Source organism: Papio anubis, chromosome X (assembly GCF_008728515.1).
Source record: "Papio anubis isolate 15944 chromosome X, Panubis1.0, whole genome shotgun sequence".
NCBI classification, from domain to species: Eukaryota; Metazoa; Chordata; class Mammalia; order Primates; family Cercopithecidae; genus Papio; species Papio anubis.
Genome location: NC_044996.1, coordinates 33899337 through 33918834, shown reverse-complemented (window position 1 = coordinate 33918834; position 19498 = coordinate 33899337). Strand labels below are relative to the sequence as shown.

Sequence of the window (19498 nt, the reverse complement as noted above, 5' to 3'; positions counted from 1 at the left end):
AGGGCAAGTTCCAAGCAGCAAAGGGTTGATGGTGGGGCATTTTATGTATGCCTGGATTGTATTATTCAATTTTAACGAAACTAGTCCCAACAAAATGGATACGAGGCTTGAAAAGATTCCTCTTGAGACACCAGAAGTTGAAGATGACCCTAATAATGTAAGCAAACGTAAGCAACAAGAAAATGGCAGAGTTTGATACTTCTAACTCCCAGCTTTTTTGTCAGCCAAATTGTGAGATTGACATTTAAAAACATGACTCCAATGACAATCTAATCATATGGGATAAGAAGGCAGCCAAAAATATTCACAATTATCTACTGGGCCATTTGAAATAAGGATTTAAAGCCACTGTCTTTAATGACAAATTTCACACTAAGTGCATATTATCTGGTGACATTTTAGTTTGTGTTCACATGAAGATATTGAAAGTTATTGTATACTTAATTTTTATCTAATTTTTGAATGTTCATTTTTATATAAGTTTTATGAACATGTATATATATATAATTTATAAGTGAATAAATATATATATATTTTAAGAATATATCTTCCACAGCTTTTTCTGATAGGCGTGCAGGATCACTTTGGAGATCAGTGCTGTTGGTCAGAGTGTCAAGCTGCCAGGATCCTCAGATTTCAGGTAAGATCAGATGACCTCTATTATATATGGGAATGCAGATGCCTGGAGAGAAAGGACCTTAGCCTAAAGTTAACACTGCTAGTTAGTAACATCTCCTAAACCGGAAACCTGAGGTCTTAAGGAGTGAGATGACTTGCTCAGGATCACACTGTTAGATAGGGATGGTGCTGGATTCTTCTGATTTTCAGTCCAGTGCTCTTCTTAGCGGGCCCAGAGTTGCCTCTCTACATAAATATATAGAGATATAAAGGAGGAAATCTGAGCAAACACTAGACACTCAAACAGAATCGAAAACTATCAGAGCAGAGCCAGAATTTCTGTAGACAGTAAGCTACTGCGACCTACCTGTGCCTTCTATACTTACAATAACTCCTGGGTAATAACCTCCTACAGTCACATTCTGGGTCCTGGTGGTTGCAGCAAGGCCCACTGTGAGAATTAACACGGACACAATAAGCAAAGTCACGGTGACATAGATGGAGTTTCGTTTCCTCCGATTGAATGCTCCTGAAAGCACAGAAAGAAACTAAAATTGCTCATTTCAGTTGGGGAAAGGACTGACTTAAAGAAAAAAACACTGAGAAGGTTTTCCTTTCCTATTCCTACTGGTAACTGAAGTTATCTTTGGTGGTGATGGTGGGGGAGTGTTGTGGGGAAGGGATAGAGCATTAGTTTTTGCAGTCATCAGGTGCCACTTCTATAATAAAAAATGTATTTCCAGTTTGAAAATAAACAACAGAAGAAATTTCACCAGTGAGTGCTCCTGGCACTCTATAAGAGATGTGTCATAACTACTTAGTAGAGTGGTTTTTTAGACCAAATTAGAAGGCATATGATAAATGGGAAGTGTGTGGGGGGGTATGAAATGAAAACATTTTAAAGCCATATCCAACTAAAGAGATTTTTTTCATAAGCTAGAGATATGAAATTTCATTTTCAGTGTAAATATCACAGCCAAGCCAAGTTACTGGGATTTTTTTTTCATTTATTTCTGACATTTGCCACCTCATGTATAAACTTTAAAATGGTATATTGGCAAGATTTGTCACATAACAAATGTGTGTAATAAAGTGAGTGTTTGGAGGCCATTAGTCCACAAAGATATGTATCAGGGGAGGTAGGTGGGAAGGATTATAACTTATACACATTTAGGCTTATGTGAGGGTGACATAAATATAAATGATGAGAAAGCCATTCTCCCACTCAGGGCTTATCAGACATGATAGTGCAAACCAATATTTTTTTGAAAACAGGATTATTAAGTCAGATAGAAAAATGGTATCTAAGCTCACTTTTTAATTTAATTTTTTTTTAAAGGAACTGAGCACTGTCCCACACTCTGCAGGGATTTCTCAGGCATAGGGAGAGGGCCTTCAACAGGACATACCAGGGGAGAGTTACCACCTAGGAGTTCTAAAAAAAAAAAAAAAAAAAAAAAAAAGCAAATGAGAAGAGTCCAGCTCCCTAGTGGAGGTGTGGAGCATGAGGAGGATGAAGCAGTGAGGAGCCCTGATGGAGTTGCCCACCCACGTGGCTTGACTGTCATTTATGGCCCTAAAGAGATCACTTGAGTCTGTCTATGAAGACCCTGTCATTCTGGGAGACCTCACTGCAGCCTCAGGAAGCAGTTGTTGAGAGAAGCCATGCAGACTGTTCCACAGGGAAGTGGGGGAGAGGGGATGGAGGAAGGGGGAGGAGGTCAACCAAGCGAGACCCAGGAGGCAAGGTGGTGGTGAGACAGAGGGGCTGTGGCTGGCCTTGCAGCCCCCTGCAGATATCCCCTCCTGTATGGAAGAAAAGCATTGGGAGTATCACCCAGGCTTAACCCCACCATCCATCTTGTCTTCCCCAGTACAGTCCCTGCTGAAGTCTCCAAGGGAGGTGGGAGGGGCTGGCGGTCTCCCCTGATGTCAGCCTCGAAAATGAGGGATGTGACTCATCAGGGTCATTTCTAATATGGGACTATTCTAAGACTATTTTTCATTGAAATGTAGAAGTGGTTTGAACGTTTGTAGGTATCTACAATGCTAAAGCACCATGTCTCACCCTGGGGAAGAGGTAAGAAGAGTTGGCAAATGAGACTCCTCTTTAAAGAGGCCTGAGTCCAGCCTCCAAGGGGCAAAAACATAAAGTCCCACTAGAGACACCTGTAACATCAGGGCCCTTTCATGACAGAGCTATTAGGGATGCAAACGGGAGCTGACTAATGGTAAACACATGAGCAAAGCTGGGAGCTCTGGACTGCATGGTACTGGGAAAGGAATAGTAGAGGGGTTGGGGAAGGCCAGGAGTTATTTCTTCTGTTTACCTGAAGTGTAGTTATCCTTCCTTTTGATTTTGAGGGACCCTAAATGAGTCTCTAAACCAGAGTGCCTAAGTTTATTTGATGGTAGATACTTCTCAGTGAATCTGTGAGTTGGTTCTACAGAGGGGCTCTAACATAAACTTACCAACACGGCCTCCCATTCTTACATCTTCCCTTCCCTTTTGTCACTCACACAATCTCTAGCCTTCCCCTGCCCCAGATTGGCAAAAGAGAGTGAGGGAACATTTGGATACACCACGGATATCTTTGTGACACGGAAGTGTCTCAACACCTTACCCAGAAAACATGTAACCTTAGAGACTAAATTGGAGAAGTGTGTGTGCATGCATGGTCTTTTTAATTTTTGTTTGTTTGTTTGTTTCATTTGCCTGCTCCTTCCCCACCAGCTGGCCTTTAATCTTATTCACAGCTCTTGGGTCTTCTTTGCAAATAATCACTCTAACTTTTGAAAGTGCAGGAAGAGCCAGGTCAGAAAAGTGACTCAGCAAACCACATAGTGTCATTTGAAAATCTTTTTTCCTGCTTTAGAAACTGAATTGAAAATTCAGTCACTTGAGCAACCCAGGCAAAGATCCCACAGCCCCACAGGGGCCTTGCCTCCAGATAGGATTTGCTTTGGGTAAAATTCCTAAGAAAACTCTTCCCATCACCAGGTCAAATATCTAATCTCTGTCCTCTCACGAGCATCCTTCCCTGTCCCCACTTATTTTATATTATAAGGACTATAATTGTGTAACATGAAATTATTTCTAGTTGCACTTGGGAAATTGACTGTTTTAAGGAAGTCCCTCCCAGGATGACTCGTTTTGAAAATGAAGAATCACCCCTCAATTTATCTTTAGTGCCAATTTGACTCAATAAAATTCACATCTACTTAGAGCAAGACATACCCATTTTCTGAAGGTGTGGCCCAGGCTCCTAAAAGGCAGTTTATTGTGTCTGCTTAGGACATTTTCCTGGTGGTTGTTTTATTTTAGAAGGGAGAAGTACAGCTCTGTTCTTATTTGGGTACAATTTGGGGCTTGCCTTAGATGTTTCTGTAAACACAGGACCATCTTATTCTGATTTTGTTCAGTAAAGTGACACATAAAAAAACTCAGGCACCATGAGGTACTTAAATAAAGCAGTGGGTATATGAAAATCATGCCTATTACAATTTATACCTAGTGTTTGATACCTAATAAACAGTCCGTACTTGTTGAATAAACAAGAGGCAACATCTCAGAATTGTTTCCCTTGTAATCAAGAAGGATGTGGGAGAAATTGTGTGAATAAATATGGGCTATTCTCATAGAATGGATTTTTTAACGTAGGGTACACATGAGGGTTCCCTCAAATTAAAAACTTTCTGGCTAACTAGTGTGAAAACTACAATATCTCTCACTACCCTGTCTCCTTGGCACCCAGTATATTTCTGCTTAAACAACAACCACCTCTGCAACCAACAGCAGTGAGAGTCTGAAATCTTGTCATTGGCCTTACTTGCCCCCCCTCAGCAGACTCCCTGCAGAACTACTGCAGCCCTCCCTCTCTGCAGTGCCCCACCTCCACCCCAGATTCCTAATGACCAGGATGCTTAGCTCTAGAAGCACCCAATTGTTTGCTGTCTCCACCCTTCCAAAAACAACCAGCTTTTCTCTCATCGAGTTTTCCCCCCATCAGAGCCCCCATCTGCATTGCGGTCTTTGAATCTGGGTGCCTCCCTTAGAAGCATGCTCAAAATTCCCCTCCTCCAAGAAGTTGTTCTTGATCAAAATTAATCACTTATTCATGTCCCTAAATTCCCAGGAACCTTACTCAATAAGTATATTAATTGTAACTGGTACCATTATAGTTGTAACCGTGGGTCTGGTCCACAACCCATATGATGTCTGGCAGTCCCAGGATTATGTATCTGAGGGAACCAAGACGTGGGTTGCTAGAAGGTAGGATGCTGTATCTGTTACTTTGTTTTACCTTGCACACGTTTCTTGATTATCCTCTCTCAAGAGACTAGATAAGGTGTATAATCTTTACTGGGCGCAGTAAAGTTGGGAACCCAGTATCCAGTCCTGTACACGGTGTTGTTGATGCCTGGCTAGTTCTCTGGGTTGATCTTTTGAACTGATTAGGATTTGCTTACCTGAGTCAGCTTTGCCACACAGGGTGGGTCCCCGGATATCCCCGCCTTGAGTATCCCTAGAAACAGGTGGCTGCCCAAGACCTCAAGACCCTGCCTCAAGACCCTGCCTCAAGACCCTGCCAACCTCCCGAACATTTCCTTAAAGGCGCTGAAATCCATCTCTCCCACTTTAGACAGTTCTCTGAATGGAGAACATCCAAGGCCGCCGGCGAATTACAAATGTGTTATTTGGGAGGAAGGAATGCCCTACTGTAGTAGAGGTGCCTTTGCGCCTGGGGGCGGTGTTGCCAAAAGGGAGAAGGGGGTTGCTGGGAGGGGATGGGGGGACGCCGGAGTCAAATTACCGTCTTCTTAATTGCCAAGTGCCTGCTCCACTCTGAGCCTTGGACAAACTGCTCTATTCCCAGGCAGCCAGCAAGCGTAGATTGCAGGCTTGGTGCAGTGTGTCTGTGTGTTTTAACTTTTATTGTTTTGGTTGCGGTTGTGTCTTGACAATAAAGGAATCCCCTCAGAAATGCTGCCCTTGGAGGCCGAAACACTAACCCACCCACCCACTGTCCTCTTCCCCCCACGCAAGGGAAGGTGGTGTTGCCAGACGCTAAGTGGGAGTAGCTCCTAAGTAGCCTAGACGCTGATTCAGGCCCGGGTTGTGCTGGACCAGAGCCAGGGAACTCCGGGATGACTCCCCTGTCCAAACTGTGGAAACCCAGCGTTACCACTCGACTCAGGAATTTGCTAGTGCCGTCGGTCTGCGGACTTTAAAAAGTGGAATGCGTGGCGCCGGCTCCGCTTCTGTCTGGGATTTATGATTCCTTTCCCGCAGTGTGGAGACTGGGCTGGGCGAAGCCCACTCAGCTGTTTGTTGCGCAGACCTTTCGAGAAACACAAGATCGCTGAGGGCCCCTGGGAGTCCAAGAAAGAAAGCTCTTCATCTTGTTCCCCAACCCACAGAGCAGTGCGCCAGGTAGCAACTCTTTAAGCCCTGGACCACCAACCAGCCCACTCCCCGAAGGCAGACGGGCTCGGGGCGTTGTGGCTTGATTTACAGGTGGTTAGGTGGTTGTCGTCCGCAGCGGGAATGGACGCTGCGGAACCCTAGCGCTCTTCCACTCAGCCCTCCCTCGCGAAGCGCAACAGCTTGGCGTCGGGGAGCCAGGACTGCGTTGTTGGCGCCACAGCTGGCCAAGGTAAGGAGTGCATTCCCACCTGTCTCTGTCTCTCTCTCTCTCTCTCTCTCTCTCGTTCTTTCTCTCTCTCTCTCCCTCTCCTTCTGTGTGTGTGTGTGTGTGTGTGGGGTGTGTGTGTTGGAGAGAGAGAGTGCGCGCGCGCGAGCTGGGAGTAAGGGGGAGTCTGGTACTGCTGGGCTCTGGATTCGGACCAAGTCCTTGGCCTCATTTGTACCCCGTTGTAAATAACTACGCCCTTAAAAATGAAAAAGTAAATTCTTATACTGAATATGCAAAACCACTGAGGATACGGATCTTTCCACCATCCAGGAGATAACACTTTCTGGGGCCCCTCTGGTGAACGAGTTTTGTTGACACCGAGTCTTCTGCGGGCAGTAGGGAGATTATATAGGGGATTCGATCTTTTCCCTGCCCCCTCCACTCGAGATCTTCCCGCAAATTCATCGGAGAAAACCTGAGCAGACTGGTGGCAGGAACTGCGGGACAAAGGGATTTTGCAGAATGTAAAGTATGTTGGAAAGAGAGAATTCGATTTGATTGAAGTGTATCCGAGGCGAATTTTAAAAGATTCGGTGGGATCATGATTTTACAATCCCCTCCCGCTCTCCAGGGCTCCAAATTAATTTCTCCGCCCAGTGAAATCATAGGGCTTGGGAAGATGCCTAACAGCTGAGGGGGACTGGGTTTGTTTTTTGTTTGTAACTACCAAAAAGCAGCTTCAAGCGGCAGCCAAGTTGGTGCCGAAGGTAGCTGTCCCCCAGTTTCTGTAAGGAAAGGAGTCGAAGGATGCCCCTCCCCCTCCATTCCGCCCTGAGAGGAAAAGCGCTACTTCAGAAGATGCGCGGGCTCGTGCTGGATGTTTCTCGCGCTCTCACTCCTGCACCTTACTCCCTTTTCACACTCATGCACATTCCGTGCATTTGGAGCAGAGTAACAATCAAATTCAAAGAATGTTGATCCTGCCGCTGCAGAGGGCAGGGCTGGGCTGTCTTGAGTGAGTCCTCAGGAATTCCCCTCCCCTCATCCCCCCTTTTTTCCCCCCCCCCGCCCATCCCCCAGAGTTGCGCAACCCACCCGCCCCCCGCATCAGCGAGGTGCAAATCAGGCCCCTTCCCAACTGCATCTCTAAATTTCAGGGCAGCTTCAAGAGAGTTGGGAGGGGGCGAAGACCCTGCTTCTTCTAATTGTCGTTAGTTGTGAGCTCTTAGAAGTGACCAGGACTTTGCAAAGAGGGAGTGTCGAATGGAAAGCTAAGGCGCAGGTTGCAGGGAAGTGTTTTGATCCTCAGATTGCTGGGATTTACTACCCGACTGCAAGTCTGTAGACACACGCACACAAACAGGCACACACCCGCACTCCGGGGCAGAGATACTCCGACGCAAGCTTGGCGCTCCGATCTCCGCACGTCGCTCCCTCTGCAGCCAGGCCGCTCCCCTGGGACTCTGGTCCATCACCCAGACGCTGGGGCGCGAAGACCACCCCACCTATGCCCCGTTTCCCGCTCTCTGGCTTTTGGGGCAGCCGGGGCGTTCACAGTCCAGAGGCCAGCGTACTCACCCCCTGCTACCGCCGCCCGAAGGAAAGGCCGCTAGACTTACCCATGGAATCGGGCAGGGACATGTCGCTGGACCGCTGCTGAGTCAGGGACTGATGCATGGTGAAAACTGCCCGGTTGCCCCAGTCCCCGAAGCTGCTTCAAGCGCCCCCGGCTCTGGGCGCCCCGCAGAGCATCCTACTCCGCGGTTGCCTCTCTCGGTCCCTCCGAGAGCTGAGAAAGACTGCCTCTGGTTGCGAGCTGCAGCCCAAGTGCCGCCTCCCCCTCCCTTCCCCTCTTCTCCCTCCCTCCTCTTCTGCCTCCCTCTGCTCCGGGAGGCAGCAGCATTGGCGGTCCGTGCAGCCGCGTGCGCTTGCGCAAGACCCCCCCACCTCCCTCCCCCTCAGTCTCCCCATCCTAGTTATCCACCTCTCAGCTTCCCAAGCCAGACAGGGAGCAGTTTTAGCCCCTTGGGGCCAGGGCTGCGCAGAGAAAGAGGGGGGAAGCTTCAGTCTGAAGCCAACCAACCTTCTCTGTAGTTGGACAAGGTCTTGGGTAATTATCCTGTTCTAGGATTTGTAACTGGGGAGGGGGTCAGAGTCAGAGGTTCAGAGCTGAGGAACACACACACACACACACACACACACACACACACACACACACACTTGAGCAGGTCTGGTCTTAGTGCTTCCAGAATGACATAATGGAGCTGGAGATGATCCAGAGAAGGGCCACTCTATAATCAAAGGGATGGTGTGTGTGTGTGTGGGGGGAGGGGGCTGACATATGAAGATAGATTAAACAAATGCAGACTCTTTAGTCTAGAACGATGAAGGCTGGGAAGGGATGTGACCAGAGTGTATAAAATTATGCAGAGACGGAGAGAGGGAGCACAGCCTTATTCACCAGATCTGAGAATTCTAGAACCAACGGCCCCCAATCTTTAGCTAGAAAATTCAGCTAAAGTATGACTCTGCACCAGAACCCCAGTTTGTACTGTTCAAGTGCTTTTATATCAAGGATCTTATTTTCTCATCATAACAGCCATGCAAGGGAGGAAGAAGAGTTATCAATAACCCTATTATGCAGAGAAGGAAACTGAATCTCAGAGAAGGGAAGAAAATGTCCTGTGCCCACTCAGCTAGTAAGTGGCAGAAGTGAGAGCTAGAACCTAGATCTGTTGGACCTGAAGGTCAATGTTCTTGCTATGGTGGCTGAAAAGAACTATTATTCTCTATAGCAAATGGAAAACCTAAGGAATTCATTAGCTCCAAAAGATGCAACAAGATGAAAATGCAAGTAGCTTTGGAAAGAGTGAAAGTAAAGTCATGGCTGACAGATCCACTGTGGATTACTAAGGGAAACTGGGGATGAGGTGGGAAAGTCACTGATCTTGGAAGACAGCCAAGTCCTTCTCGAACCTATCCTTTTGGACCCCATTAGGATATTGGGCTTGAAGCACCTTGTGGTTGGACCAGAAGGTGGTTCGAATGTTCTCAAAACAACTGCAGAACAGAATGAGGCCTCCTTGGAGTGCCCCCAAGACATTTGTCTGGTGGCCAGGGGAGGTGGGGGGTGAGCAAACGGGTAACAGTGGGCTCCACCTCCCTCTGGAAACAGCCCTGGAAGCCTAACATAGCTAAGGGAATATACCTGTTTGGAGGTGCCCATTCTGTCCCATTGAGGAGCTCCCAGGCTCTGCTTGCCAGGTCTCCTTCCAACCATCTCCTCCTGATGGTTGCTGCAATCCTCTCCCCATGTCCCCCGTAAAAACCCAAATCAAATCAAGTATAAAACTATTCTAAGAGTCAATCGGATGAAGAAGAGTACTTGGCTCTTTCCAGATCTGCCTTGCTAATCTACTGTAAAGCTTTGTTTTTCTTATCCAGGAAATGGGACTGAAGGCACTTGCCCTTTCCCATCTTCTGAAGGAAGAAAATATGTTTCTTGAAGGTTAAAAAGGAAGCCCTTTGTAAAGAGCTTGGGCACCCCAGGGGCCACGCTGAATGCTGTGTCAGGTATTATTAGCAGCCCTACACTATAGATGTGGTTTAAAAATCTGTGATATATGTCCTAGATAGAGACAAGATGCCTACTATTGTAGATGTGTGTGTCTTAAGCCTGCTTACCTTGTGTCAGGCTCTCCATAAGCTCCACAAAGGCAGAGAGAAATCCTGTATTTGTACTTCTGCAATGATTGTCTTTGAGTCCTGTTTACTTATCTCTTTCTCCTCTCATTCTAAATATCTCATACTTAATGTGGAGGACTCCTGCAACCAGCACTGATTTCTCAGGAGTGCTTGCTAATTAACATATTTTGTTTCTGTGAAAGTAGCCTGAAAGAAAAGAGGTTTTTACACAGGCTCTAAAGACTATTTAATACCTTCTTTAGAGATCCTTGGCTCCCCTATAGCAATCACACAGGGAGAGATCCCTAAAGAAGCCAAATAAAAACTTGTTACCATGCTGGTTTTGATGGACAGATCGAGGCCTTTTCAATTCAGGGAGAAACACACTACCCACCAAATGATGCAGAGGGCATATGTAATTTGACCTTTATAATCCCAAAGACACAAACTAGTGAGGTACCTTTAATGGGAATGAGCTTTGCTTTCTCAACATCTGTATTCCTGAATCCTGCTTGAAATTGAACATTATTTTATAAAGTACTAGAGGAGCTGGCTATTTAAAAGAACCACATATGGTATGTTTCTTTTGTGCTGTCTCTTGGGGTGCCTTATGGGACTTGGAGCACAGCACACACTCAGTCAAGTTAAAAATGACTTTGAGACCAGTAGCAGTGACAATAGCAGCAGCTGCAGCAGCTCGCAGCTCTGAGAGTAGTCTCCCCAGAGATGGTGTATGTGTTTGGAGAGAGGATCGGGAAAAGGGGAGGGACTAGAATGGGAACTAGGGGGAAAACCCCCTACATTTTAACTAAGCCCAGTACATACACCTCTTTTCCTCCAAAAAAAGTTTATTTTAACTTAGACTGAACTGGATGATTAAAAAGCAAGAGGCAATGTTTCCTGGGCTCCGTTCTGATTTTCTTCATGTCAAAACACATGTGGAGTTTATACATAAATAGGTTTGTAATAAAACTTACTGATAGGCAAGCCACCTAGATGAAGAAACAGGTCTTTCATGCAAGTAAAGGCTACTGTAAAACTGCTTGGTTAGCTTTTGGTAAAAAAAGAAATTATTAAAATGCCTTAAAATAAATCCTTTTCATAGCAAGCTTAATCAAGCATACAGTGATGCCCTAGGTTGCAAACTGCTTTATAGCATCAGGAAATGTTTGCCAGTGGGGCTGTAGCCTACTGCTTTCCATCTTCTTCAAACCAATGATGAGCACCCTCCCCAGAAACCTTCAGACCAGTAAAAAAATGCCAGATGGTGCTCTGGGTCTAACATATTCTCCCTGGGAAGAGCCATAGCATCCAATTATCTCCTTATTTTGCTGACCAATTTGACTATTTAAATTACATAGTATACCTTTCTGATTCCAAATCTGGGAATGTGGGCTAGAGAAATGTCTACATGTATACACACACATACATGCATACATGCATATTTAAAATGGTGGCCATACAGGTATTCACAAGTGCACATACATATACACATCCCAGCTAGTGTCTCTATGCTCTGGTTATCACCATCCAACTCTCATTTTCCAGACTTTGGTTGATCAACGGCAGAGAGAAACTTCAGAATAATGGACAGCCTCAAAGAGTCCAAACATCCCTAACTGAGGTTGGGGTGTGCCCACCAGACTACCTTATGTCAATGCCTAGTACTCAGTGCCTGCACCACAAACAGGTGAATCTTCATTGAGGAAAACCATAGTTAAGGGTGTTGCCTGATTCTCATTGCCAGCTGGTCTTTTTCTTTGGGTACCAGGAAAATAATCATAGCTCCAGAGAAAAGCATTGGTACTTGTCTTTACTTTGTTACTGATTTATTTCTATTTTGTAACCTGTGTTAGTCACCAAACACTGTATAATAAATGTTTTCCAATATCCGTAAAGAAAGAAAAACTTTGATGATATGATTTAAAATGAATGGAACGTAATTTATTTACCATTTCACTGTTATTGAATATTTTCGAGATTGCCAGTTTTTTAACATTGTAAACAATGCAATGAACTAAACCTTTGCATCTTTTTCACCATAGGATACAACACTACCATGGAATTAGTGGTTCAAAAGTTCCAAACACATACTTTTAATTAAACATTTTTTTATCAACACACATGTAATAAAATGTACAGACTGATGTATTTTAACACACACACACACACACACACACACACACACACCCTTGTAAACCACCACACAGATTAAGATATTGAACCTTTCTAACATCCCAGATGGCTCTCTTGAGCCCCCTTCCCAGTCAATAACTCTCCCAGAGGTAACCACTATTCTGATTTTTATAATCAAGCCAGAATATTTTTAAGGCTTTAAAAATGTATTACCAAATTGCCCTCCCAAATATTTGTAGCAAAGCACATTCCCACGATCAGCATCTGAAAGTGTCTGGGTCCCCACGACCTCTTGATTTTACCTTGAAAAGGAGATGTTTAACACTGATGACACACCTAATTGCAGTCAGCTACAGGAAGGGCCAGTCAAGAAGCTGAAGTTCAGTTGGGCACAAGGCATCTAGTGGGAACCACAGATCTAGGAGGCAGAGGCCAAGGGTAGTACCAGGGTAGACAACACTGTCACAGCCTTACAAGTACAGCCGCGCCAAGCATAACGCATTGCTCTTTGGCCAACAAATGGAACGCAGGATATGAAGGTGTTCCTTGGCAGATTATAATGGAGCTGAAGGTCAGCGCCGTGGTCAAGCCTGTAATCCCAGCACTTTGGGAGGCCGAGATGCCGTGGATCACGGCGGGGTTGGTCAGAGATGGAGACCATCCTGGCTAACACGGGTGAAACCCCGGCCTCTACTAAAAAAAATACAAAAAACTAGCCGGGCGAGGTGGCGGCCAGTCCCAGCTAACCGAGGCTGAGGCAGGAGAATGCATAACCTGGGTGGCGGATTTGCAGTGAGCTGAGATCCAGCCACTGCACTCCAGCCCGGCCACACAGAGCCAGACTCTGCCCAAAAAAAAAAAAAAAAAAAAAAAACAGAAAAAAAAAGCAAGAAAAGAAAAAAAAAGATTATAATGGAGCTGAAAAACTCCTATCACCTAGTGACATCATAGTGCAATGTGTTACTCATGAGTTTGTGGTGATGCTGGCATAAATAAGCTCACTGTGCTGACAATCACATAAAAGTGTAGCATATACAATTAGGTACAATCCATAATACTTGATAATGATAATGAATGACTAAGTTACTGGTTTATGCATTTCCTATACTATACACTTTATCATTATTATAGAGTGTACTCCTTCTACTTAAATATTTTTAAAAAGTTAACTGTAAACAGCCTCACACAGGTCCTTTGGGAGGTATTGCAGAAGAAAGCATTGTTGTCATAGGAGATGACAGCTCCATGCGTGTTATTGCCCTTGAAGACCTTCCAGTGGAACAAGATGTGGAGGCAGAAGACAATGATATTGATGATCCTGACCCTGTGTAGGCATAGGCTAATGTGTGTGTGTTTTGTCTTTGTTTTTAAGAAAAAAATTTTGAAAAGTAAAGAAAAAAGAATAGAAAAAAGCGTATGGAATAAATATATAAAGAAATAAAATATTTTGTACAGCTGTACAGTGTGTGTTTAAAAGTGTTATTACAAGAGTCAAAAGTTTAAAAAAGTTTATAATGTACAAGTTACAGTAAGCTACGGTTAATTTATTGAAGAAGGAATAATCTTTTAAAATAAATGTAGTGTCCCCTAAGTGTACAGTGTTTATAAAGCATATAGTAGTGTACAGTAATGTCCTAGGCCTTCACATTCCCTCATAATAGGACACAATGCTACCATGAGTCGACTCACCCAGAGGAACTTCCAGTTCTGCAAACTCCATTCATAGTAGGTGCCCTATACAGGTGTACCATTTTTTATCTTTTATACTGCATTTGTACCGTACCTTTTCTATGTTTAGCTATGTTTAGATACACAAATACTGACCATTGTATTACAACAGTATTCACTACAGTCACATGCTGTACACATTTGTAGTCTAGGTGAGCTAGGCTATGCCTGATAGCCTAACTGCGTAGTAGGATATACTATCTAGGTTTTGCCTGATAGCCTAGCTGTGCAGTAGGATATACTATCTAGATTTGTGTGAGTACACTCTATGATGTTTGCACAAGGACAAAATCACCTAACAACGCATTTCTCAGAAGGTGTTCCTGTCATTAAGCGATGCCTGACTATACCTTAGAAACTTCCAATTGCTCAGGTGTTTTCATTGTCATATTCATTATTATTGTCCGGTGCAAATACTCAAAGTCTTTCTTATATTTAACCTTTACAGTTTCTATAATGATCACTTAATTATGTCTGGTACATAGTTGGCATTTAAATACTTTATTTATTTTTATCTGTTGCTTCATTCTACCTACTAAATAAGACACGACACAGTAGAAGTTCCCAAAACTGCAGAGGTGCTTGATGCAGCAAAGTACTCCTGCTCCACAATTCTACTCTCCACAGGTAACAACGCTTTACAGGTTTGAATGCATTTTTCCACATTTTTTCTTCATGCATACTTTTACCTTTGTTTGTTTATTTTGAGAGTTAAATGCTCTAAAAAGCATTTTAAAAGTAAACTTGCTAAATAATGAAATAATAAATATTTTTATTAAGCCTTGTAAGTTGCATTTAATAGCTTTCAAATACACCACATCAAAGTCCATCTTCAATCAATCAAACCCAATAGTAGTTCCTTCTTGCAAAATAAAATTCCCTCCAACTTACATTATGATACCCACTTAGCTATCATGGGCAGGGAATGGAAACTACATCTCCTTTCTGATCACTATTGTGTAAGGAAGAGTATCAGGACAATTACATAAAAATGAATATAAAGAAATGATTCTGATTTCAAAGTACATTGTTTGGAAGCATTAACAAAAACAAAAATGATTCAGGTATACATACTTTTACTGAATTTTTGATAGGAAAGCTCTGAAAACAGTCCATTTTCTACTACAGAAAGGAGGTAGTTTATTTTTAAGATTAGTCTTTGTTTTCCACAGAATTTCACATATTCCTAATTTGAAGGCATAAAACAGCAGCAGAGAACCATAATGCATGAATCAATGAATACACTAGGGACATGGTGATGTTGAAGAAGGCTAGATAATTTTTTTTGAATTTCAAAATAAATGTAACCGAGGTTAATAACCACAAATGTTAAGGTTAGAGTGAGATCAGTCTATAAGAAGCATAATTAACATTTTATACTGCAAACTATTTACTGAAGGAAAACATCCATACAGAAAAATTCACCATATGTATTACTTTTAAATCAAGGGAAAGGGAGAGGAGATGAGTAGCCTTAAGCCCACAGGAACTGGGTTGGGGATCATTTGGGGAACCTCACTGTTGAGATGCTATGATTTACCTGCCAGAGAAAACAGTTGGTAGGGATAGTAGAATAGGATTCAGTTAAGCTGTTTCCTTCCTTTAATTAATGACAGAGCTCAGTATATCCTTCTCCCTTATCCCCATCAAAAAACATTCATTAAACACCTAATTAGATGTGACATTGTTGCAAGCGGGGGTGCATGTGTCCAGCTGCTTAGTTCAGGCTTGCACTGAAGAGGATTTCTGTGTTCAGTAGTTCTTAGGAATCAATAAATTTGCTACCAGTTCAAACTGCTGCACAGAGCCTTTAAAAATGTTTACACTCTGTGACCCAGTAATTCCACTTCTGGGAATCTGTCCTAAGGAAAGAGAAATCTCGACTAAGATTTATGTGCAACAATGTCCATGGCAATGTTATTTATAAGTTAAGAAAATGGAAAAAAAAACCTGAAATGACAAAAATTAGGAGAACGATTAGTAGATGATACCATAACCAAATGATTCCATATGTTATATAGCTATTTAAATTGTATTTCAAATATTTAAGAACACAGAAATATATAAAATAATGAGTGCAAAAGTAGCCTAAGAACTGCATGTATAGTTTGATCCCATTTTGTTTAAAATTGTACATATATACAGAGAAAAATGACTAGAAGGAAACTCAAATATTCACTGTAGTTATCTCTGAGTAGTGAAATTACAGGAGATTGGTTTCTTTTTTATACTTTTCTATATCTTTCAAATACATTCAATGAGCATGTATTATTGAAAAGCACAAACTACTTCAAATTCTGTTTTACAAATGAATTAAACAGGTGAATGTTTAATAAATTGCACTGTGTCTGTCCTGCAGTGTGAGCCTGGGGCTGCCCAGGACCCACCTACTTTGGTCGGTCTCTCTCTCTCTCTCTCTCTCTCTCTCATACACACACACACACACACAGCTCTTCTGTCAGTCTTTCTTGCCTGAATGCTAGTTTCAGGCAACATGTCACCTCTCTCAAGGGAATTTTTACTTCTTTTTCATTGTATAATTAAGGCTTGTTGGTGCTGGCAGGTGGGCAAGTACTTTTTCTGGTCTGGCTTTGTCGATGCCCCTAAAATTACACCGGTAGGGGGCTGTCTACTCTGTGGATTGCCTGGAAGGAACAGCTTTCTGGGTAACTGATCTGTCTAGGAAGATAGAAGAAACTGCCTAGATGGGAGGAGAGGAGGAAATTGGGAGGTAAAACAGAATAGAGAGAGGAAGAAAAATCAGCAACTGTGCTTATTAGAGAGGATTCCTTTGGTAAGGCTATATTTTAGTGTGTTACTGTTTATAAGAAATACAGTTCAATTGGACCTGTAAGAAGTTCTACTGAAGGTGAAATGCACCTAAATTCATGCCCACTGCTCAAATCTGCTCAGGAGGCTGGAATCCTGCAATAACGAGAAAGGGGCTGTTCAATAAAGGCTATTATCCTTTAACAAACACCCAACATTACAAAAGTAAAATATGCACACAGATTTCAAACAATACAAAATTGTATAAAATAAAAAGCGAAATTCTTTCCCTCCCCAGTGTCATTCTTCAGAGGTAACCTCTATTCTGATGTATATTTTCCCAAGATTTTCCACTTTTCCTATGTATACATAAGTATACGCATACACACATACAGTTACACACATAGTGAAGAAAAATGGAAGCAAACTATAAATATTAATCTGCAACTTACTTTTTAAGAAATCCAATACTATTTCATAAATACATTTTCTGTGTCAGTATATATAGGTTTGTCTCATGTTTTTTAAGCTGCTGCCTAACATTCCATTGTGCGAATGTTTCAACTTACTTGAAGAACCCCCATGGGTGGACATTTAGTTTAGTTCCAGTTTTTCATAGTTACAAGCAATGTTGCAATAAACATCCCTTTACATATACCATGGAATCAATTTAAAGGAAAATTTTCTTTCTATCAGCTGTGCATTACCTAACCATTTGCAATTAGTTTCCTGGGCTCTGGAGAACAGTTTTTAATGGCTATGTGAAATGTTCTGTAGTGTCCCAAATGATCCGAGGCATCCCTTCCAATTAAGTTGCAGTCTACTACACACTGCATTTTAAATTACATTATGCTTTAAGGACAGGGCACTGTCTTACATTATTGATACAGTGTTATAATGTTCTGTCTTAGTCCTTATGCCCTAGACTTGAATCGGCACCGCCTGAAGAGAGTGGGCAGTCAGAGGCAGCTGGTACATGTCACCAAGAGTGGCCCAACTCAGTCCAACACAAATATGTCATTGTCCCTCCTCTGATTACATCCAGCATCTTTTCACCACTTCTGGCAGGAAAGCACAACTAGAGATAAGGCACTTTATTTGCCACCTACCAGCTTGGGGGAAAGGAAGATGGGACCACTTACACTAACATCTGAATTGGTGCAGGAGACCAGGCTGCTTTCAGCCCCTCTCCCATCCTGTCTGCCTCCCCTCACCCAGGTGTTCATTGTCTCCAACATGTCCTCTGGCTGTTTGCAGGCCTTTTCTTTGACATCCTTCTTGGACATGACCTCCTTAGCCATTGCCTGCACCGCCCCCTCATCAAAACACATCTCTTTTTAGAACTCTCAATTGACAGCATTCATTTGTGTTAGCAGGACAGAAAGCACTTAAGGCGTGGCATCAGAAGACCATTTTCTAGCCCTATGTTTTTGACCAAGTCAATTAATCTCTTTGAGGCTCCATTTAGACATCTGTAAAATGGGGATTATAGTGATATTTTCTTCACATAGTGGATATAAAATGAAATGAAATGACATATTGGAAAGTACATTGAGAGCAAGAAAAAGTGCTCTGAGATTGTAAAATGTCATTATTACTTATGAATTCTTTCTTCCAGGTAAACCAGTTTTATTTTATTTTGATTAAACAAGGGATTTCTGAAGACTACAATGTTTTCACTGAGAGAAGTGCTTATTACAGTGAAAATGTCAGGCAGTGCGAGCAGGCCAGTGGGGAAGCTATTTTGAGACGGGAAAACTCTTTCAGACCTTCAAATCCACATATGTAGGGGGCTGATGGTATCACCAAGACAGAAGGCTGACCAGAGTCCTCCAGGTAAAAATACCAGAAAGGTCTCTGGTACAGTTTGCTCTCTTCAGGGAGAGAAAGGTTGGGTGGAGGGGGATGAGGACAGCATGGATTTCTGTGGGCTGGCCTGAGGACCTGTCCTTCCTAGGGAGATGTGTTCTAGCAACTGTTTGGTGTATTTTTAAAGGTCAGAGAGGCTTTGGCTCTATAGGATGGAGTGGCTGTGACACCTGATTAATGTCTGTGCAGTACTTTCCAGAATGAAATTTAATCAGCAGAATGATTGCAGCAAGCAGCTGCCTGGAGGAAAATGATCCTGTTCTAATGGTGGCTTGTTTGATATGTTGGCATTGTAGTGGGGCACGTACATTATTAGTCCAGCCCAGGGGGCCCACACTAGGATACTGGATCAACTAGTAAGGAAATACAACAAACAGCAGCACCCACTCCATGGCTCTGTGTAAGGTCATCACTGTCAGATTGTCAGTTCCTCCCCACTTCAAGGACCCTTACTGTCAGCCTCCCTCCCGCCCCCAGGATCTTCTTTGTCAGCTCCTTTATCCCCCTCCTATCATTATCCATTCCCTGAGTCCCTTCAGATCCATCACTCCCACCCTGGCTTCAAGGCCTTCGCTGACAGCTTCCTCCCAACACACTCACACATGCACAAGTGCATGCATACATTTCTCCCCTATCTCCATGGGTGTTCTCAAGACTTAAATGAAATGAAAAATGACCTCTCCTCACAAAATAACTGGAGTCTTCTGATCTAATTAACAATTTTTGAACTATTTTTCCCATCAGAAGCACAGAGGTTATTACACTGCCTTGCAAAAATTCTGTAGTCAGTATTATACTCCCTAACATCTAGGAAATACAGTGGAGACCTATGTGACTGCCGTGTCCTACCACTCAAATGACATTGGGTGCGTTTCATCCAAGCTGAGTATGCTGAACTTTGCTTACAGGATCTGTGGTATAAGATGTTTCCCAGTAGTAGAGAAAATCTGGATGAGCTAGTTACAATTTCTTGCAGGCATTTGTTTCCCTAGTTTGAAAAACTTTCACCAAATCCCTCCAGAGTGTACCCTAGGATCACCACAGGGATCTGACTCAGG

At 43.1% G+C, this 19498-nt stretch overlaps 1 protein-coding gene across 3 annotated transcripts in view; it reads right to left on the bottom strand.

Moving 5' to 3' along the window:
• Window positions 1-8178, bottom strand: part of TMEM255A (transmembrane protein 255A) — a 52402-nt gene extending 44224 nt beyond the window's left edge. For all 3 annotated transcript variants that reach the window (XM_003918218.3, XM_003918217.3, XM_031660683.1), the window contains exons 1-2: window positions 7874-8178; window positions 1005-1147 (exon numbers count right to left, since the gene is read on the bottom strand). In XM_003918218.3, the coding sequence (XP_003918267.1) occupies window positions 1005-1147; window positions 7874-7931 (201 nt within the window). In that variant the 5' untranslated portion in view covers window positions 7932-8178. The remainder of the gene's footprint in view (window positions 1-1004; window positions 1148-7873) is intronic.
• Between the last annotated feature and the right edge of the window lie 11320 nt (window positions 8179-19498).